The sequence below is a fragment of the Lepisosteus oculatus genome, chromosome 19, assembly GCF_040954835.1.
Source record: "Lepisosteus oculatus isolate fLepOcu1 chromosome 19, fLepOcu1.hap2, whole genome shotgun sequence".
Classification (NCBI taxonomy): Eukaryota; Metazoa; Chordata; class Actinopteri; order Semionotiformes; family Lepisosteidae; genus Lepisosteus; species Lepisosteus oculatus.
Window position 1 is genome coordinate 4,199,215 of NC_090714.1, and position 22,019 is coordinate 4,221,233.

General features: G+C 43.0%; 1 protein-coding gene across 6 annotated transcripts; it reads left to right on the forward strand.

The window, feature by feature from the left end:
- The first annotated feature begins 640 nt into the window (after window positions 1-640).
- On the forward strand, window positions 641-17,081 carry dhrs7b (dehydrogenase/reductase (SDR family) member 7B). 6 transcript variants are annotated; one of them, XM_015359879.2, is made up of 8 exons: window positions 641-840; window positions 5,306-5,361; window positions 6,270-6,445; window positions 7,777-7,892; window positions 8,614-8,824; window positions 9,297-9,389; window positions 11,297-11,449; window positions 13,572-17,081. In XM_015359879.2, the coding sequence occupies exons 3-8, from the start codon at window positions 6,295-6,297 to the stop codon at window positions 13,775-13,777; spliced, it is 930 nt and encodes a 309-aa protein (XP_015215365.2). In that variant the 5' UTR covers window positions 641-840; window positions 5,306-5,361; window positions 6,270-6,294; the 3' UTR covers window positions 13,778-17,081. The 6 variants fall into 6 exon arrangements, with proteins under 6 accessions (XP_015215365.2, XP_015215364.2, XP_015215363.2 ...); XM_015359880.2 differs by lacking the exon at window positions 641-840 and adding an exon at window positions 3,552-3,643; XM_015359878.2 differs by lacking the exon at window positions 5,306-5,361.
- The last annotated feature ends 4,938 nt before the right edge of the window (window positions 17,082-22,019 follow it).

Genomic DNA, 22,019 nt, shown 5'->3' on the forward strand with positions numbered 1-22,019 from the left:
ATACAAGGGAAGTAGAAGACAGGGGAAATAAGGACAATTGAGGAGTGTATAAATACATTATTCAATAATTGAATAAATGAACATGGTCACACTATGAAGTCAGAGGATAGCGTCTGGTTCTCTTCAGGAAAGGTGGGTTTGAGGAGCTGCAGACATGCAGGGACCCCTGACCCAGATCATCCGCGATCTGGGGTGTGTATCTCTTCTGCCCCCTAGCGGTTACTCTCGTGAACTGCACGCGTCCGTCAGGGTGCACCATCTCCTGCTCGATCCGCCGGCCGTATTGCTGGGGCCGCCCCTGGGAGTGCACCCTCATGGGCTCCGCCCGGGTCAGGAGTTCACACCCATACCCTAATCGAGCACTAAACCCTGACTGTTTTTAACGCAATGCCTGTTGAGCATTTCAAACTTCTTGCATTCTTTTAACCCAAACTTGTATCAACGTTTTTACCGTGGTTTAACTTAAAGGACAGCCGGTGTCACGTTCCTGATGTGCACATTGTACGTTCATTACGTACCGCTATACATGCAGTATAAAGCAGGGCACTAGTAACCCTATTGAAATATTTTACACAGGCGAGCCTAATTTCCGTCTGGGTAGCTCGCGTCATCTCCTTTCCCACCTCATACGACTAGCGTGATGCTAGCTACGTTTAGCGACGCTAGCTGGGCAGCCCCTTTCGAAATAAAACACAATGTAGGTAGCTTCACGCTACTCCTCGTACAGCCCAAGTAAAAGCACATTTGCGCAAGATTTTCCTCCCCGGCTACTGTCACATCGTCTCTCGGCTGCTTTCACTTCCGGGTCCGAGGCCGGCGGAGACGCGCTCTCTCTTTCTGGTAGGTTTAGACAACGTGAAACGCACATGGAAGCCGCGTAATGAGACAGAATCGTTTACCAGGGTTTGTGTCGTAGATTAACGCGATCAATCGGTTCAATCCCCCCACTCTGTAGGGAGACGGGCAGGTGGGACAGATGCGAGAAGCGCTTCCCAGTTTCTCATTGGAGTAACCGCCAGGACCACATGTGCAGCTGGATAATATTAAATATTTAAAGCCAGAAAGCGAAATAGCGGCATACATGCGGTCATACCGACGATATATACACGACTAAAGCTCAATATTTCTACGAGTGCGTTTACACGCAGCAGGCTTAGAATGCAGAACAGCTTTTATTTATTTTATTTTCCCTCCCCCTTATCGTTTCTTTCCCAATTTCCTCTTACCGCAAAGCACAACTGCCGCTCGATAAATCCACTTGCACAACAACCGGCTTAGCTTCTCCATTTATATATATATATGTGGGTTTAGCTCTTTAACTTAAAGTTTAAGGCCAAGCAACAGTGGCGGCGGTTACGGGTTTGTTTTCATGAAGAAATACCGAGCCGCCCTGGGAAGGATGTGGAAGTGGAGCAATGGTCTCCACACGCTGGGGCTCAGGGTCCGGGTCGCGCTGGTTGTGCTGCGCTTGTCCCTTAACACTGGAGCCGTCGGATGGTGCCTGTAATACATCATCATCATCATCATAATTAATAACATCTGTGAATTGCAATTGGTACAACACCAGTAATAACCGACGACAATAATAATAATAATAATAATAGCTGTGAATTACGGTAGATGCAATAACAATAACAATAGTAGCAACAATAATAATGATAACAACGGTGAATTACGATGGGTACAAACCAATAATAACAACGACAACAAGAGCAACAACAATAATAATACGGTAGCTATGAATTAGGGTAGGTGCAATAACAATAACATCGACAACAACAATAATAATTGTGACAACTGTGCATTACGGCAGGTACAATAACAACAGTAACTGAATTACGGTAGGTACAATAACATATTATTATTGTTGTTGTCGTTGTTATTATTATTGCACCTACCGTAATTCACAACTATTATTATTATTGTTGCTCTTGTTGTCGCTGTTATTATTGGTACTGTACCTATCGTAATTCACCGTTGTTATCATTATTATTGCTGTTATTGTTATTGTACCTATCCTAATTCAAAGCTTTGAAGTCAAAGGTTGGTTGGTCAAGGTCTTTATATCTTATACCTGCTATTGTATTAGTACATTAGTACATATTAGTACTTTAGTACCATTACTGCTACAAGGAATTTTGGGTTTGCGTGTTGTTTGCGTGTTACCTTGCCCTATTAAAACAATGAGTTAAATGCAATTGTACTGACACAGCTACCTTAGATATTTCTAATCAATGTTCAATGAAAAACTTTGAAAATATAGAGTAGCGAACTAAAACTAGACAAAGTACCTTCACGCAGTGTTGCGTTGGTATCTTTCTACCAACATTTGCAAAAAAATAACTATCAGTGTATAACGAGGCAACAGCTCATCATCTCTTTGTGTCTCAGCTAGTGAAACACTGATACACTCCTCTTCCTCTCATTTTGCCAAAAGAAAGTGTTTTTAGGAGCTCTTTCTGCTAGGATGGCTCAGAAGAACACTATCTACCAGTCTTTTCTCAGATCACAGCTTTGCAGCATCGGATGTTCCAAAGGCTGCCAGTCCTGTGACACGGATCAGGTGGTTGTGCGGTGCTGGGACTGTGTAAGACCGGAGAGAGGGTGGACAAAGGCAGTTTAATTAGCCTGGAAAACTGTGTAATTAGTGGAAACTGTGCAAAACATCTGAGGAAAAGAAGTCAGAGGATGGCCAGGTCTGTGCTTCTCAATTAACCTGGCATGTGATCCTGTTAAAAAACCCCACACAATACTCGGTTGTAGGTCTTAACTATTGCCATTGTCATGTTATCTGGGCGAGTCATTTAACTACAGTGTATGTCGTTTTTTTAACTTCTGTTTTTCATTGGGTTTTTTTTACTAGGCAAAGGTAACCACAAAAAAAAAAACAGTTGCCGGTCATCTCAAAAACCCCAAGTATGGCAAATGTCAATGCGTATAAATTCTGTTCTTTATCATTCTTTTGCATTTTTACAGAGGGTATAGAGCTGTGGCGGAAAAAAAAAAAAACTTTCAGAAACATAAAATCGTTATCAGTAGGTTATATCGATAATCCACCTCTCCCAATATCTCTCAAAAACCTCCTACTGGAGTCTTAGCCTAAAGGTTCATTTTTCCATTTTATAAATCTCTGAAACAATAACCAGTTTTCTCTGGTCGGGGGGTCTGTAGCCATTTACGGGCTGCAGGGTATTTCGTTTCAGGAAATACTGTTTTGCCTTCATCTAGTTGCTTTTAGTCGGAGGGCAGTTTATATTGGTGACCAGACGGGGGGGTTGTTACCCCTAAAGGGCATGTGGTTGGTAAAGTTTCAGGCTCTTCTGAAGCTTCATCCAGGTACCAGAGGAATACAGGACGTCCTGTCTAGGAAGTTGCGAAGACCTGTATAGAAGGGGGAAAAAAAGCTGTCATTTAACATACTGGACTCCTTCTGAATGACTGTGTTTGTTGTCCCAGCGTTTGACCTTAAAATACCTGCTCTCCCCTCATTGGAGCGCTGAGGCTTATTTTAGCGATTACGCTGACGTCATAAAGCAGCCGCAGAGTCCCTGGGCCGGTGCCATCATTCCCTGCAGTCCGGGTCTCTGCCTGACAGAGAGGCCGTCCCACCAGGGGAACCCAGTCTCCCGAGGGGCTTGACGAGGTGAGGACAGGGTTTTTTAGGTGGATGAGGGTAAAATCTGCAGGTAGAAATCTTTCCCTGGCTCAGCTTGGGGCTTGCTCGGTCTTTTAACTTATTTTCACAGTTCGGGTCATTTTGGTTGCTTTGAAGTAGACAGCTCAGCCTTTTGATTGTTTGATCTGTATACCCGACAGAAAAGAGCAGTTCCTTGCTTTATATTGTGAGGGATGGGGAGCTAGGGACTTAATGCAGAAAAGCTGGATCAGAACCTTTAGGGATCAGTGGGTTTACAGCCCAGAAACCTGGAATACTTTTCTTCCCAGGAGGTCAGTTGTACCAAGCTGCTCTGTGAGGGAGAGTTTCATACTGTATGTCCTGGACCACTCCATACCAATTTAGAGACAGATCCAGCAGACAGTTTGGCAGACAGCACACACGTTTTGGGTTTCTCAAAGTTTAAAGACGATGTTTTATGAGACGTTTTCAGAACAAAACAAAACAGGTTATATGAAAGGGCTGGGTTTGTCTTCCTGTTTTCTTAAATCCCAGGAAGTAAAAGCTTTCGTTATTTTTTTGTTAAAGGTGGAGGGGAGTTTAAATACCTGCTTTGTGAAAATTCTGCGGCCTGTTTTATTGACGTGGAAAAAAAACGTGTTCCAGAGGTTGCTCAACATAGAAACCTAAATAGAAACCTAAATGACAGTATCAGTACGTTGTTTTAGAATACACTGGTTTAAATGCTATAGTTGACTTGCAAACAAAAAACCCAAAACAACTCCCATAACTAAAAAAGTCTCCAGTCTTGTATATTACAAGAGGAAAAGTCATTACCCAGAGGAAAGTCAGTGTCAAGGTCCCCAGCAGCGTTTAACCAGTAAAGTCGATTGTGTTCTCACCGGTAGCGCGGGCGTGAAGTGTAATTTAACTCCGTGTGGACGTGCTACCAGCTCACAAGGTGGACAACAGCTGTCAGGGGAATTCTGCTCCTCAGTGTGCCAAACTGGGCTGTGCTGGCCTGGATCATCAGGAATGCGGCCAGGACCAGGGGCGAAACCTACATGTATCCAGAGAAAGAGCTCAAAAGTTACATTACTAGATGCTAGACTCATAGTGAACTGTGTTGTCAGTTGTTACAATTAGGAAGGATCACTAAGCATCTAGTCTTTCTCCAGTGTTCCCCACTTTTAACTCTTTGCAGGACTGCGATTGTACCGACCTTGTGTTCCCTAACGTGCATTACAGTGACTATCAAAAGTATTCACTCCCTTTGGCCTTTTTAAAAAAAATTTATCGTGTTACAACATGATGTATTTCACTGGGAGTTTTTGCCATTTGTGGACAGAAAACACTCTACAGTGTAGTGTCAAAGCGAACGCAAAATTCTACAGATCCTCCTGAATTCGTTATAAATATTTGCTCATACTCCCTCAGGGTATGAGCAAATATACGCCACAGATTCTTGATTGGATTGAGGTCTGGGCTTTGACTGGCTCACTCCAGAACATTGACTTTTTTCGTTTTAAACCCCCCAAAAAGCGTACAACCTTTTTTGGCTGTACGCTGGAAAGGTTTGGCTTGCTCTACTGGAAGATGAATCTCGTGCAGATCACAGCTGGTTTTCCTCCAGGATTTCTCTGTACTTTACTGCATCCATCTTTCCTTCTGTCTTTACCTGTCTTCCAGGCCCTGATGCAGTGAAGCTCGCCCCTAGCAGGATACTGCCTCCACCGTGCTTCACAGTAGGGATGATGTTCTGACGATGTTCACTGTTACACTTGCGCCAAACGTACCGCTGAGGCCAAAAAGGCCAGTTCTGGTCTCTTCAGACCATAGGCTCTCCTTCAGCTTGGTCTCGGAGTCTCCCACGTGCCTTCTGGCAAAGTACAGTCGAGATCTGATGCACGGTTTTTGTCACTCTTCCATGAATCCCAAATTTGTGAAGCGCCCAGGCAATTTTCATATGCATGTTTCTCCCATCGCGGCCATTGCAGACTGTAATTCCTTAAGACTTGGGGCCCTTTGAGGACACCCTGTTCTCCACAGCTTCGCAGTTGTGCCTGTGCCTTTCTACATTTCTTTACGATGGACTTTGCTGTGCTTTGGAGGATGTGTAATGCCTTGGACATTTTCTTCTACACCTCCCCTGATTGGGGCTTTTCAATAACCCTATCCCAGATCATATGTCTTCATGGTATAGGAACTGTACAGCTGTGGGACCTTCAGAGCTAGGTTTATTTGTCCTGGATGCATGTTTTGTATTGGATAAAAAATCCCAAATAAATACGTTATGATTCTATAAAGTAACATGGTAAAATGTGAAAAAGGGGAATACTTGTGATAGCCACTGTAGATAAAACAGCAGTTGTCAGCATAACAGTACGAAGTGACATTCTGGTCAGTGAAGTGGATTGTGGTCTGACACCTTCATTCAGAGTTGCTTTGCTCTGATGCTGTCAGTTCTGTCTCAGTACTGCTAGAAATCATTAGGCTGCCTGTTCTTCCTGCAGTAAGACTGTCATGTCTGTGCTTGGCTTTGTGGTAAAATGCCTCCATACTGGGCCAGCCTTGGCATTGGACCACACATGTCCTTGTGTGTCTCTGAGGCAGTCATGCCATGACCCTGATTTTCTGTCTCCTCTGTCCACAGGAGGAGTCCATCCGGAGACGGACTGATGGCGCTCGTGTCTGGGAACACTTTCCTGTTACTGCTGGGCAGCCTGGGGCTGGTGGCACTGTACCAGCTGCTGAAGAGGATGCGCCAGAAGGCCTATATCCAAGACGCAGTGGTGGTCATCACGGGCGCCAGCTCCGGACTGGGGAAAGGTGAGACCAGGGATTCTGTGCCTCGTTCAGCAGGGAGACCCCCCTTGTCATCCCATTGATGGACCCTGGGACTACCCTGTTCTAGCACAGAAGCAAACTGCTTTGTAGAAAATTGATCACAAAAAAAGAGCAAAACAGTCCCATGACAGGTAATCAGGACACCCAACAAACTTTGATTTTTGAGAGCAAACCTCATCACAGAGTTAGAGGATTGATTGGCCTGGGCTGGGGTGATAGGTAGACATTTGGGAACACTTCTTGATGGTGTCCATTCACTGGTAATCAGTCAAGTATGTCTGGGTAGTCTGTTGCCGTTGTTATATTAGAATATTTAAAAAAGGGTTGTGACGAATGCAAAATGATGTTCGGATTTAACAGAACATCAGATCTGTCTGCGTGAGTGTGGAGGAAGGTTTGATCACTTCTCGCTGGCTAGGGATTGATCATCAGGAACAGACATTTGTCTCTTGCTCCCACCCTCCAGAGACAGGCTGATAGGTTGGATGGCTGTACTAGGTAGTCCGTTTCATGAGGAGCTCGAGTGAGGCTACTTGTAGCTTGTATACCAGCTGGAATGTCAACTCCATCATGACTGGGATAAGATTCAGGTCAAGAAGAAGAGAAGACGTATTTTGTGTAACTGGAGGTGAATTTTCCAATGTTGTTTGTAGCTTTAACGATTTACACGTGAAGCATAGACAATACTGTCACAATCTTAAACATCTTAGACACAATCAGGGGTTACAATATATAAATATAGCAACATTTTATCCAGTCTCCATTGCTTTCTACTACTGTAATGACAGTTTTATTTTGTTTGAAAAGAAACCAATCGTATTAATTTCAACAAGGCCCGAATCTTAAAACGCATGATCGCAGCATCCTGAGGTAAGCTGTACGTCAATAAAAAGTGCTCTAGTAGCACATCCAGCACATTTACTGGTCAGATCTAACTGACTCATTGGCTCCACTTGCTCCCCTCCACTCCCCATAAAACTCAATGGCTGCTTCTTTTGTGTCAGGATTCTCGGTTGTCTTAGCACAAGATGGGTATAGTTTCAAAAGAAGATCTAAAGATCAAATAATGTGCCTGCAAGTTTTTCTTTCGCACTGTTGCCGAGTTAAAAAAGGCATGTTAGCAAAGACAAATGGTTACTATCCTGTACACCTACAAAAAGGTAAATGCCAGAATTCTTCCCCATATTTTATTTGTGTGCCTTGAGATGGAGTGGTGTCCCGTCCAGGGTGTATCTCGCCTTGTCTTGCTGGGGGAGGCCCCAGCTCTCCTGTGACCCTCTCCTGGATAAACCTCCTGTTTGTCGCCCCCCCAGAATGTGCCAGGGTGTTCCACGCTGCTGGTGCCCGCCTGGTGCTCTGTGGCCGAGACAAGGGACGACTACAGGAGCTCTCCAAAGAGCTGGCTGCAGTCTCGGATAGCGGCAGAAAGGTGAGTGACTGGCATGGCTCTTTGTCCTCTCCCGGGGGGACACCTATACAGTTCGTTTTCAGTCCAGGAGATTTCGCTTCAAGATCCCTCATTGCTTACAGAGCACTGCAAGAGCATGGCAGACAAGCTACTGTATTTATCTCATTGTAAATTTGATCCAATTGTCCTAATGAATAAGATAATAATATTACATAAAATTAGCTTATATCCTTATTTTTAAGGATGTTACACACATTAGATCAAACCTGATATGCTAATAAAGAGCATCTTTATCTCATTCCAGCATTTAGGAATAATTGTAGATTCCAGAGAATATCCTGACTTTGGGTAAGGGCTGCATTCCGAACATCTGTGAAACTGGGGAAAAAAAAGTTGGATATTTCTCCTTCAGAGTTGTCTTAGGGCTTGTCAGGGTGATAAAAATCTCAGCACTGACATCAAAGACCCAAATCTAGGAAGAGCGGGTTAAAATTCTTCAGCACGTGCAGAGGAAAGTGGGTTCTTTGCATGACCCCCATTTGAAATGTTAAAGGCGTAACCTTTAAAGGAGAAATCTGAAAATACAAAACGTGATGCTCTGGTTCACGAGTAATGGGGCCACATTACTAATAATTGGGACACGATCCAAGTTCACATCAGCCTAACCAGCGGCTCAGGCTCAGTGGACATTGGGAGCGTGTGTGCGGAAATGTTCGCTGATTAGAATCTTCGACTTTCACAGACGTACCCACCGAGCACCGTGACCTTTGACCTTTCGGACACGGGCACAGTGGCCAGTGCCGCAGAAGAGATTTTAAAATGCCACGGCCGCGTGGACATTCTCATCAACAACGCGGGTATCAGCTACCGGGGCACCATACTGGACACCACAATCGACGTGGACAAGGAGGTGATGGACATCAACTACTTCGGACCAGTCGCTCTTACGAAAGGTAATGGAATCTTTCATTTGCCCGTCCACATTGTCTGAATTCCTAAAACTGGACAGCAGTGACAGGTGGGGTGGCAGATTCTAAACAAGTTGCATTCAAAAAAACATAATGAACTCTTTTGGTGAAGAGAGATGTAAATGCAGGTAACAATCTGGATAAAATTAAACAGGTAGAAACGAAAATATTTGTGTTATAGAATTCCGTTTTTGATCACACAGCAGTAAATGTCAGGATCATCTTTGATCTAAGTCAGATCAAAGGCGACTGGACTTGGATCTGTCCCAGCACAGTTTATTTTCTGTTTCTGGAATGGGCCTGCTGTGGGCTGTGCCACCTCTGTCTCCTCTCCTCCGACCTGCCTGCTGAAATCAGGTGTGGCACAAGGCCTCGTGGTGAAACCTCTTCCCGAAGAGGTGGAGCTCGAGAACGCAGCCCGCTTTTGCCACCCTCTCTGTAAACAGTGTCTTTGCAGCCATTCTGCCCTCGATGGTTCAGAACCGGAGCGGACACATCCTGGTGATCAGCAGTGTGCAAGGGAAGATCGCTATCCCCTTCAGGTCTGCCTGTAAGTACCTTGCCTTGCTTTCAGTGCACGTTTGCCATGAAGCAGCACTCTGGAACCTAAGTAACTGACAGAAAAGCCAACATTGATTTTCCCTTTGGTGGTGCTGTTTGACAAAAGCTTTAATTCGTGGAAAAGCCTGAATCCACAAAAAACTACTAACCCTTCAAATCCTCCATCCCTTCCAGAAAAGACAGTCCAGGCAGTAGTACACGGGAAAAAAACTCTCTCTGGGTTAAGGTTATTGAATCCGTCCAAAGTGCACAGCTGTAAAAATTGCTGTCCGCTACGCAAACTAAGACTTTTGCTTTTCTCTGTCAGTTAAAGGAGCAAATTGAATAAGGAGTGAAAGAATCAGGATGGATATTTTTTTTTTCCAGTTACGGAATTGGTGGATGCCATGGTTATCTCTCATGGCCAGGCAAATTGTGTCTTCTGGTGGGGATGATTAAGAGTGTAACTTTCACGGAGGCCTTATCTGTGATCTATCCCTGGTAACATGCCCGTCATAGGGAATGACATTTTAAGTGGCTGCAGTACTTGAGATAATGTGACTCGTGACTTGGTGTTCAGTGAGGAGAAGGCAACATGCTGAATGTTTTCATCCAAAAAGAATCCTGAGCACCTCCTTTCTGTGGTTGCTCGCATGTAACAGTTTCTCTGGTTAAGATGCAGATAGAATTGTTCGTTCAGTTGCGTGCCACCGGGAGGCAGTGTGTGCTATGAGCGTTGGCAGTGTTTGGAAAAAAGTGTTTCCTTGTTCAGTGGCATCAAACTACATGATTTCTTTGGACAACACAGACACTAACAGTGTTTCCTGATTGCTCAATAATTGTTGCATGCAATTACTGAATAATTATTGCACACAATCATAGAGTGTATGTGCAAAAACACATCGATTTATTTCATTGAAAATGCAATACGTTATTATTGTTTGACACTGGCACCTACTCTTGGAAATAATTTCGAGCAGATGAGGCCAATGGCTCAGAACTGTTACTTGACAGTGTTTAGCTAGAGCAATCGGGAGTTTACTGGGGTGCAGCTAATTAGATGACCCTGTTCGAGTCCGTATTCCATGGGGCAGTCCGCAACCGTCAGTCTCAGAATGTGAACGGCTGGGCTTTGCGGTTGAGTTTGGATCAGCAGTGTTAAGGAGAGGAGTGGAATGAAATGGAGTTTAAAATGTGATGACTGAGAGGAAGGACAGACTGGCCTTCACCCCTGCCTTTATGTGTGGGTGTATGAAAATGTACGTGGAACACATTGTATTAAGAAGTGTGAAAAATGTATAGTGATGCACGCTATGCATTTGTGCAAAGGAATGCCTGTTCTCCTGGTAGGTGTGTGTAGGTTTTCTCCTCCAGCGCTCAAGCAAGCAGCCATATCACCATGCAACTCCCAGATGGCAGCCCACTGAAGCTTAGTAGGTGTGAGCCTGGTCAGTTCCTGGATGGGAGACCTCCTGGGAAAGCTAAGGTTGCTGCTGGAAGAGGTGTTAGTGGGGCCAGTAGGGGGTGCTCATCATGTGGTCTATGTGGGTCCTAATGCCCCAGTATAGTGACGGGGTCACTATACTGTAAAAAAGACATTGTCGTTTGGGTGAGAGGTAAAACCGAGGTCCTGACTCTCTCTGGTCATTTAAAATCCCTTGAAATGAGTAGGGGTGTTTCCCCCGGCGTCCTGGCCAAATTTCCTCTTGGCCTTTACCAATCATGGCCTCCTAATAATCCCCATCTCTGAACTGGCTTCATCACTCTGCTCTCTGATGTGTGGGGAGCGTACTGGCGCACTGTGGCTGCCATCACATCATCCAGGTGGGGCTGCACCTAGTGTGGTGGTGGAAGGGGGTCCCCATTAGCTGTGTCCGAGCCACTGTGTGCTAACCTCTCGCGTTCGTCCTCTGCCAGACGCCGCCTCCAAGCACGCCACCCAGGCCTTCTTCGACTGCCTGCGAGCCGAGGTGGAGCAGTACGGGATCGAAGTGTCCGTCTTCAGCCCCGGCTACATCAAAACCAACCTCTCGCTCAACGCCGTCACCGGAGACGGGTCCACCTACGGAGGTGAGCGTCGCATTTCAGCTACAAACATGAAGCGCTGTACGTTTGTTAGCAATTGTCAGCATTGGGGAGATCAGTGGCTTTTAAAACAAAATACGTTACAGTTACAAGTGACTTGTACAAGGGTTTACAATTTCAAATCAACAAGTTGTGGGGGGGTGTTTTTAAAATGTATGATCTATGATGTATGGCTATAGTTAAGTCCTACATCTCAGTGCAAAGCAGTGCATCTTTTCAAATGATTTCAACCTTTAATTTACAAAATAGGAGTTACATAGTTACAGGCCCTTACATATGGAACTTGTAACTACAGTGAATTACTTTTTTTAAAAGTGATTTACCACTGATACTGGCAATCGACCAGTGATGCTTACAGGACGATATCCCTTTGGATATCTGCAAATATTCCTCTTTGTTTTACAAGTCGTTTTCCTACAGGTGTATATAGTGAATTGGTACAGGGGGTTGTTGTTTTCCTAGTTAATTATCATGGTCTGCTGCTCCTGTGTTACACAGGCTCCACAGCGCCTGACTGGAGACATATTCCAGCTGCCCAACCACACCCCAGGGGGTATACTGTATATATCGGGGCTCACCCCCATCCTGCCAGTAATCAGCCAGCTGTAAACACGCAAAAAAATATGTTGTCGTTCTCTTTTCGACACTTAGGTCAGCACCTTTCTAAACAGCCAGTTTAAGTAAAAGGAGGAAATTTTGCACTAGGGAAAAAAAACACTCTTCCAGTTCTTTGTCCATGCCTTTCATATCTGTTTTGCTGCACAGGTCTGATGAAAAATTGCGTGTGGTGGGGCAGTTTTACTTGGCTAGTGCGTAGGACGGAGTCCTTTTGGCACAAGCAGACTTCCATGTTTTTATTTACTTAAGCAGAATTGCAGCCATAGCTCAAATTCCTGTTAACTTGCTCAAGCTTAGCTGGACAAAATTGCACCAGACTGGAATTTGTGGTCCAGCCAGTAATTTTAAATCTAAGCAGTCCATAAATAAAACTTCAGCAAGACTGTTACTAAGCAGACAATAGTCCCTGCCCAAAGAAGCTGTGGATCCTATAAAACCACTTTGTTTTTTATAAATTATAAAACAATGCTAGTTTTAAAATTACTATGGCATTCAGCTAATGTAAGTTGTACATTTGGGGAGTCAAGTCCCAGGGTTTTATTTTAAACGCATCTGCAGATATAATTACATTCAATGTGACAAAAACATGGGCACTTAAACTACCTGACCAGCCCTACCATGGAAAACTGTGAAAAACTGACATAGTTCAAAAAGAGAAGTAATTTCACTGCCTGGTATGAACTGGTTTGCAGGACGCTTTAGTTTAACAATTATGTAAATCAACCTATAGGCACAATTTGTACCGTTTAGAACACTTGTCTGTGTTTGTCGGTGCAGTGATGATTTTAACTCCCTGTGACCCTGCGTTTAGAAACAGTATTCCCCTTCAGAAGATACATTTTCAAAGTGTGTTTGACTTCCTTGTTCAGTGGCATCAAGCTACACGATTTTTTTGGACAACACAGACGGTAACAGTGTTTCCTGATTGCTCAATAATTGTTGCATGTAATTACGGAATAATTATTGCACACAATCATAGAGTGATTGGGCAAAAACACATCGATTTATTTCATTGAAAATGCAATACGTTATTATTGTTTGGCACCTACTCTTGGAAATAATTTCAAGCAGTCACTGCACTTAATTTCGAGCAGATGAGGCCAATGGCTCAGAACTGTTACTTGACAGTGTTTAGCTAGAGCAATCGGGAGTTTACTGGGGTGCGGCTAATTTGATGACCCTGTTCGAGTCCGTATTCCCTGGTGCGGTCCGCAACCTTCAGTCTCAACAGAAATATTTACTCCATTGCTCGGGTTGTCTGACTCCTGAAAGAGGTTTGTCTCCAGTCTGATTGCCTGGTAGTAGATCTAGAGTGGCCAGAAGGTGAGATCAGCGATGACAAGGAGACATTTGCGCCCGGATTCTCAAAACGTCCTGTAAGCGCAGTTCAAGTGAAAAATGGGGGATAAGATCTCGGACATCGCCAGGATGAGTACAGGCCATTAGGAGGGGAGCTTCCCCGCTGATCTGGTTGTCTCTTGTGTCTCAGTCATGGATAAGAACACCGCAGAGGGCTGGGACCCGCAGGATGTTGCCAGAGCCATCCTGGGGGCTGTGGGCAGCAAGAAGAGGGACGTCATGCTGGCCGGCCTCCTGCCCACCCTGGCAGTCTACCTCCGGACCCTGTGCCCCAGCTTCTTCTTCAGAATCATGGCTTCCAGGGCGAGGAAGGAGCGCAAAGCCAAGAACAACTAGAAACCCGCCTTCTACCCGATGTCCTCATCTCCCCATGGCTTGAGCTGCTGGTGTTGTTTGGAAGGGTGGGAGGGAACTGGCTACTAGCAAACATCTTTGCACTGTACTTGATTTGAAACACTACTAGTGTTACTGCTAATATTGCTACGGATATAGGAGGCAGGAAAATCGAGACTTATAGGATGTGGGATTATCAATAATTGAAATAATTCTAGACCCCTATTGTCTTAGATGTGTCAAGAATGTGCCGGAGTGGTGGGTATCGTTAGAGGCACCAGAGCTCTTCGTTCTCTGGCACAACTCTGGCAAAAGAGTAATAAATGTGAAGCACACTAGGATCAGTTTTTAATTAACACTAACAATAACACAAACTAAAACAACACAACATGCAGTATACAAGTTACCCACTTCAGAAAGCAGGATGTTTCAGTGGCCCACATTTGGACCTCCCAGAAAAAACCCAGACCACTGACCCAGTACTCAGAAATCCCACATGATGCCTTACAGGCTCAAAAGAGAGTAAAACCTGCGTCCAAAATAAAACTGAATGCAACCCAGAGCTACATCTCCATTCCTGTAAATCCGGCTGCTCCAAAGTGAATGGCCTAACCTGGAGAGAACGTTTTTAGCCTGGTAGCCTGTTTCCTAAGATAAGAGGAAAGCAAGCTCTCTTAAAGAAGGTTCAAATACTGAGCTAGAATCTGGCCTTTAAGGTCCTCTTGCCAGACACATGTCTCCTCTTCCTCGCTGTCTCTCTTCCTTCTCTTTCTACTTGCTTACCTGTCTTTTATCCTGTGTTTCTGGGTGTTGAATATTTACTAATTCCCCAGGAGGTCCCCTTAGGTCTTTGCCTCTTCTAAAGCTTACCTAAAGCTCAGTAAACACTTCCACTACAACTCATTGGTTCTTAAAACCTCGAGAACTGCAAAAATTAGCCTCTTAGCTTTTTCTGGCAAAATCATGTTTGTAACAAAATCACTAACCTGATTACCAGGATCATGGAACTCAAGAGAAACGGGCAGTTGAAAACACTGATACAAATCCTTCCAGCCATTTACAGTGCCTTGTATTCAGACTTTTAAAGTTTGTTGCAAGTTTACAGCTTGCAGTCATGACCCTCTGAAGTGGCCATTAGTTTTTTGTTACACAACCTACTCATCACATGCAAAGCACAAATACAAAAAGTTATGATTGCATAAGTATTCAAACCCTTTGCAGTTTTTTTTAGGTGCACAAATTACTTTATCAAGCCACACCGTTATCTGAGTGGCCCCTGTCTGTGTGCAGTAATACTGGTTCTCCTGATTACAGAATAAAAACACCTGTCTCTGTGAGGTTCCTTATTCAGGCTTATTCATGAAGCAATGTTCAAGCAAAGACTCAAGCATGAAGAGTAAGGTCCCTCCAAACTGAGCAGATGGTCAAGGAGGAAACTGAGGTGCCAAAAATGAAAGTTGTGGTCAGATTAGGCCTCGTTGGTTTAAATACCAAGTGTTACATATGGCACAGACATAACAGTACATCTCCCAGTCAAATTAAAGTGGACAGAGAAAAATACAGGCATATACAGGAGGAGAACCAGTTTCGGTCTGCTTTAACAACTGGAGCGAAAATTCACCTCTCAACAAGACAATGATTCAGAGCACGAGGCCAAAGCTACATGGAAGTGACAGCTGGAATATGTGCCTGGACACTAAGGTATTGTGCCGAAGAATTGAGTGGAGTTTTTCGACAACTCTTCCGGCTCTCGTTAGACACTGGCACTGTTCCAGCTGTTCAGAAGCACTACACAGTTGTACCCATTCCTAAGACGAATAGACCTAAAGCTCTCAGTGACCTCAATGATTTCAGGTCTGGCTCCATGAATGATGAGGGGCTGTGAAAAGTCACATATTGGGGCTGCAATCGAGTCCGCCCTCCAGTTTGGTTACCATCCTGGAAGGGGAGTTGATGATGCTAAAATGTTTCTACTCGGAAAAATGTAACCACATTCAACAACATTCTGGTTGGAAAAACTAATCACACGTTTCAAATTAGATCGTCAGCTTATCCTGTGGATCGTTAGTTTTCTGACCAATAGCACACAAAATGTATCTACTAATGGTTTAACATCTGTCTTCATTTACACTTCTACTGGTTCACCACAAGACTGTGTTCTTTCTCCCCGGTTTTTCATCTCATATACTGACGACAGTCAGAGCAACTACGAAAATCATTACATCATCAACTAATACACTGTCATGCTGATGACAGTCTATTAGTCTCTCTCCTCTCAGAGCCAGGACAAACACACAGACCCATTCTGGACAACTCCTTCAGCTGGTGTGATACTTCCTGCCTCGAGATGAATGTGTCAAAAAACAAAAGAAGTGATTGATGGTTTTAAAAAAAACCCAAAGCAACATCTTTCCCACAACAATCCACAGTTACAAATATCTGGGCACTGTGTTTGACGATAAACTTAAGTTCACCGAGAACACTGACGTCATTGTGAAGAAATCCCAGGGGCGCTTTTATGGTCTGAGAAAAGTCCAAGTAGGAATTCTTTCGACATTTTATAGCTCTTTCATTGGAAGTATTTGAACCTTTTCTTTTATCTCTTGGTTCACTTAGTCAAAAAAAAGACAAAAAAATGTTGTAAACCTCTGAAATCCTTGGTGAGCCTTTCAGACCCCTGGCACAGCTGTGTGCCCAGCAGCCCCTGAGGAAGCTCACTTCCTTCAGCAGTCTCCTGACCTTCTGCCTTCAGGAAGACGTTTTTGTCCACAGCGCAGGATGGATAGAACGAAATTTAGCTTCATTCCAGAGGCCTGGGGCTCACGAACAATGACTGGAAATTATGTCTATTGGACAGAGCCCACCACCCCTACTCCCCCCACAAATAATACCTAATGCCAGACACTGCTCCTGTCATAAACTCAAAACCTTCTTCTTTAGAAGGGCATCTACTTAACTGGTTCTGTTATTTACTCCTCTGCTTCTACTGTACTCAGTACACCCATCTACTGTCTCTTCCTTCTGTGTATTCCTGTGGTGCATATACTGTGCATGTGTTCATTGTTGTTGTCGTTCTGTAAAGTGCTTCAAGCCACCTTTAAAGGTGTTATACAAATCAAGTTTATTATTACTTTCAACCACTTTGATGGTTCGTTTGCTGTTACACCTATGTCTAGTTTTTCTTAGCAATGTTTGAATTTTGTTTGGGGGGCTTTTTGGTTTCTTTGTTTTGGTCTTGTGTTGTATGTTGCACCAATGTGCTGCTTAAATTGCCCCCCGCCCGGGGAATAAAGTAGGTTAAATTGAATGAATGAGAGTCTCTTCAATCTATCTGGATTCTATTGGGAAATTAATCTGAGGATCTTGTGCATTTAATTCTTGAAGGGCGCCGATTTAAAGAATACCTCGTTCCAGACCCCCCACAATGCTTTGCTCAAATACAGGTTCAAAAATGCCATTTTGACCGGGAAAACAGTATCTACTTATGGGTAAGAAGCCAGCTACTCCTACATTTTTAATTCACTGATGAAAGCCAGGATGTTGGGTAAGTTCCGTGAAGTTGCTCCCCTACAAACTTAACCTTGATTTTGAAGTATTTTCCGTGCGTTTGCGTGAACGGGACATTTTTGTTGTCATCATACTGTAATCACAAGAGTTGAGGGCTTAGCCTTAAGAAGCGAACAGTTGCATGATCTTAAAAAGGCTTTAACTAGCACGTCTTACTAATTCGTAGCGGTTTTAATATTTATTAAATATGAAGAAGCAATCAGTTTCCCATCGTGTCCATTTCATATATGCAAATCAAGGGATTTAAAGATTCGTCACGTCTTTCGAGCCACGTGAATTTAAAAATTCCTGAATGAACAACTTCTTGTATTTTATGCAAAGCAAAAACGTGAAAGAGAGCCAAGAAATTGTTTAAAGAAGCACTATTTTAGTTAAGCTAGAAAGTTCAACACATCTGCAAAAGCGTTGGACCCTCAGGGTGTCTCACACATACAGACCTCGGAAATATTTGAATATTTTTATTTTCAGATCAAATAATTGAACATATTTTACGTTTTAAAGGCAAAGACGAAAACCTCCGCCAGAACAGTTTTTAAAGGAGACCAAATGAAGGCTGATACAAGATTAATCAAACCTGGCTTCTGACTTTTAATTATTTAGAAATGTCTAAAACACGGACTGGATCCTGGAGCTGGGCGTCTCCGCTTTGACGCAAGAAAATTGAAGTACAATCCCACTCCGTACTTCTAGCCGAGCCGCTGATGAAGTAACCTTCAATTGGACATTTACGTTTTGTTTTCAATTCAATTCAAAATACTCTATTCATCCCCAGGGATTCAGATTGTCATTAGTAAAAGGTTAGAAATTAGCGTTAACCTTGCGCCAGAAACAGTTTTAGATTTCCTGTCTTTTAGCTTTGGATCAAGCGGTAAGAATTATATAGTGTTTGATAGTCAATCTCACCTGTGGTTACTGTACTGTACATCACTCGTTGGGTGTGGTATATAACCTTTATATGCAGTGTATAATACGATACTGAATTTGAATTACTTTTTAAATTAATCAGAATGAGTTTGCATCTCTCTTAAAGATGACAATTATGAGTTCATATAAAGTTCCTGCATACCTGTCACACACAGTTTCCGCTAGTTTGTTGCCAGCTGTCTGATTTTCATAGACACCATTTTTACCACCTGCACTCTTTGCACTTGACTACAGTAACTTTCTTATCTTATAGTATATTAAATAATAGCTTCTCTGATCGTAATAATAAGGAGCTCTAATAGTAATATTCAATGCTCCTTTGATTGCAAAACTAGTTATTACACCCGTATCACTATTCTGTTTTCTATGCATACAGCAGTTCACTTTGTATTTACATGCATTGCTTCTGATTATTAACCTTTCAATCTGAAGGACTAAAATTCTATGTGGAACCTTGCCAAACGCCCATGGAAATATGAAATATAGCACGTCGTGACACCTACTAGCATAAAGGAACTAAAGGGATACTCTGTCCAGACACCAGCTGGGGTATTAAACATTAAGATGAATTTAGTTGTTCATATATTTTTTTTAAGTTGTCTTTAAAATCGTTTCAGACATTTGGTTTAACAAAAATTTAAAAACAACATTTTAAACACTCAGACTTGAGACATACATACAGTATGACACATGACATACAGGCTCCCCCAACTGCATATTTTGATACTTTATTTTTCACTGTCATTCGAAAAGATAATCAAGTCATGTCCAGTCGCAAAATAGGCTAGAAAAGCGCTTTACAAGGGCGTTTCAGTACTTTTAATGCTTGAAAAGAGAGCAAACAGGTGGAACCGCCTCGTCTCAGGGCTGTGACTTGGCTTTAGGCTGAATAAGAGATGTACATGGCCGGTATTTTGCGTGGCCGGCCTGGTGGCTCCGCGGGCCAAACCATCGGACACTTCTAAAGTTCAGAGAGCAGATCGACTCCCGGAGAGTCTTGTGAGTTGAAGTCGAGCCCCGAGCCTCCCCGTCAGTCTGAGATCTAAACCCCGGGTGTAGCTCTCGTGCTGTCGGGGTGCTTCTTCTTCTGGGAAGGAGAGATCCTGCACACTGAACTCGTTGGAGGACACAGCTGCCACAATGCAGGTAGGAGTATCTCTGCTCTGCCGGCACACAGCCTGTGTTTTACAGTCCAGGCTCTTTTGCACAAAGCACCTGTCAAATGTAAAGCGCTTTGTAAAATACCAGCTCTTCCCTCGTGTATTCTTGTTTCTGTCAGTATCACGTGTGCACCTGTCCTTCTCCAGCAGTGTTTAGACATGAACTGGATTCTCTAAGTATCACTTTGTCCACCTGCTTCACTGGAAGAATGTGTGAATGTTCTCTCTAAAATATTTATTCATGGAAGATAAATTTTTGATGTTCATTTTCACATCACTGTGTACTGAACTATGAATTTCAGTTTGTAGAACTTTTGTGATGCCACCACGGGCACTGCACTGAATGGGAGGTATTTTAAGGAGATTTTGCTCAGACTGTTGATCTCATTGAGATGGTGGAACTGAAGTACTGCAACATAAAACACCGCAATGATGATCGAAGTGGAACAAGACAGAGCAGCGCTCATAACTGCAGGCCATATAAATCAAACTCAGAGATAACAGAGGGTAGAAACTGAAGCCAAGCTGCACACAAACTACAGCTGACTGGATATGGTGAGTACATGATTTCCCATTTGGAAAAGAACATAGAGAACGTGTTGGAAGACAACAGGAAAACAAAGACTTTGTATTAAACTAAACCAATGCAAAACAAAGAAAGGGCAGGGGGAGAAGTGAGAATTAGAAAAAAGAAAAAGGTAAAGAAATAATCAATAGCAGGTAGTATAAGATAAAAAAGTAAAAAACAGACCTTTTGATCTGACATGTCTTTAACTCACCAGATCGGGGACTCCTTTCTGTTTCTTTATGACCTCGCTACCTGCCATGGGAGTTTGGGCAGGCGTTTGCAACTCTGCTGTAGATTTCTCCTGATGCTGATTATAAAACTGCCTCAGAAATTCATTTGGGAGATTTCAATGGCTGTTTGCTTAAGTCAGTTCTCCCTAATGATTATCAGTTTGTAAAAGGCTACACAAGAGGTTCTAGGACATTAGATCCCTGTTATGGTAACATTAAGAACACCTGTAAAGTTCATATCAGACCACCGACATGATGATCTGATCTAATCCAAAAGAAAGAGCAGGAATTCAAAGCTGTGATAGATTGAGAGGGGAAAGTGATTCAGAGGAATATATAGGAAGAATTGAAACATGATAAAAGAGATTATAATTCCAAGGTGGAGAAACTAATGAATAGAAATAATGTACAGGAGGCGTGGCGTAGGATCTAAACCATGATTGGCCAGGTGCCCCTTAGTAATGTGCAGAAATGAACAAGTCTTGAAGAGCTTAGTCCTGTATTTTATAACGTATTCTAAAAGTCACTAGAGATGTATACAGTTCTGAGTTTGTGGAAGACATCTGCACATTGGCATAACTATCTTAAAAATCTATAACCTGTTAAGTGAAAATATTTCTGTCCAGTTACATTAACTTCAGTCACAATGAAATAATTTGAACGAATAGTTTTAGTTCATCAGCACAGCTGCTGGAGGATATTCAAGAGCTGAAGGTCTTCTGTAACTGAAGGGATTGATTTGTGTTTATTTTACTTTAGCGACTTCCTAAGATTTCATGAAAAGGCGTGTTTTGTTGTTCACATGTTTTTAAACAGTGTACGAATAGGTGGCACTCTTCCCTGTGGCCCATCATTTCCATACCAAAGCCCCAGTACAGAGACTTTAAATATACTGGGTCCTACAGGGCTCAGACAGGTCATTTCAACTCATCCTCTTGGAGTTTTATCTGGGACTCAGTATTGCTAACAGGTACGTTTACATGCTCCTGGACTTTCTACTGTACTAAGCATGTCAAGTCCAGCCCTACCTGATGCAGTTATAGATGAGATAAGAACTCATGGATATAAATGGTATGATTTTAGGGCCACTTTGTCCTAGCAGAAACCCATCACTGACACTTGTACTGTTATTTTAGATAGTTTTAATTGGGTTAGGTTTGTCTGGCAATTTGTTTTTATCACAGTTATTTAAGATAATATTTTACATACAGCTATATAATTAATCATAGATAATGATTGAACAATGGGCTTTGTATTGATTCTATTTTCCTCTGGGCTTGAGCAACTGTCCCTCCTTGTGCTGACAACCCAATTCTACAGAAAACCTGTCATGAGTTGTTTTGAACTGTGGGAATTATATTTGTATCTGCAGTTAATTGTGGGTGTCTGTATATATACAGTATATATCAGTGCTCTGGGGTAGTGTAAAACTAGCTTGGGGAAGGCCAGTAACTATCTAAATATCACAAAGGGACATTGGGCAGATTAACCTTTACTTGTGTGAAACTGACTGATTTTTAGGCTCATAATGATTTTCAATATCAATTATATATACACGAAACAGACATGAAATGGTTACATAGCAGTTTGGTTCTACAGTAAGTAGCCTTGTCTCATACTGAAATCTGTTTTCACATTTGTTGATGTAGGAATGATTACATCTCCAGTGATTTCTGATTGTATTTCTATACTCTCAACAGTGCTGATGATCACAGGCCTTTCCCCTATGTTCCTGAGCTGGGGGGATCATGAGGACCATCTGGACACTCAACACGGTCTGCAGCCTCACCTGCATG

Coding starts and splice junctions, on each gene's coding strand:
- dhrs7b (XM_015359876.2), top strand. CDS start 5,382: ATGTTCACTGTTACACTTGCGCCAAACGTACCGCTGAGGCCAAAAAGG. Junction 9,390..11,296: donor TATCCCCTTCAGGTCTGCCT/GTAAGTACCTTG, acceptor GTCCTCTGCCAG/ACGCCGCCTCCAAGCACGCC. Junction 11,450..13,571: donor AGACGGGTCCACCTACGGAG/GTGAGCGTCGCA, acceptor CTTGTGTCTCAG/TCATGGATAAGAACACCGCA.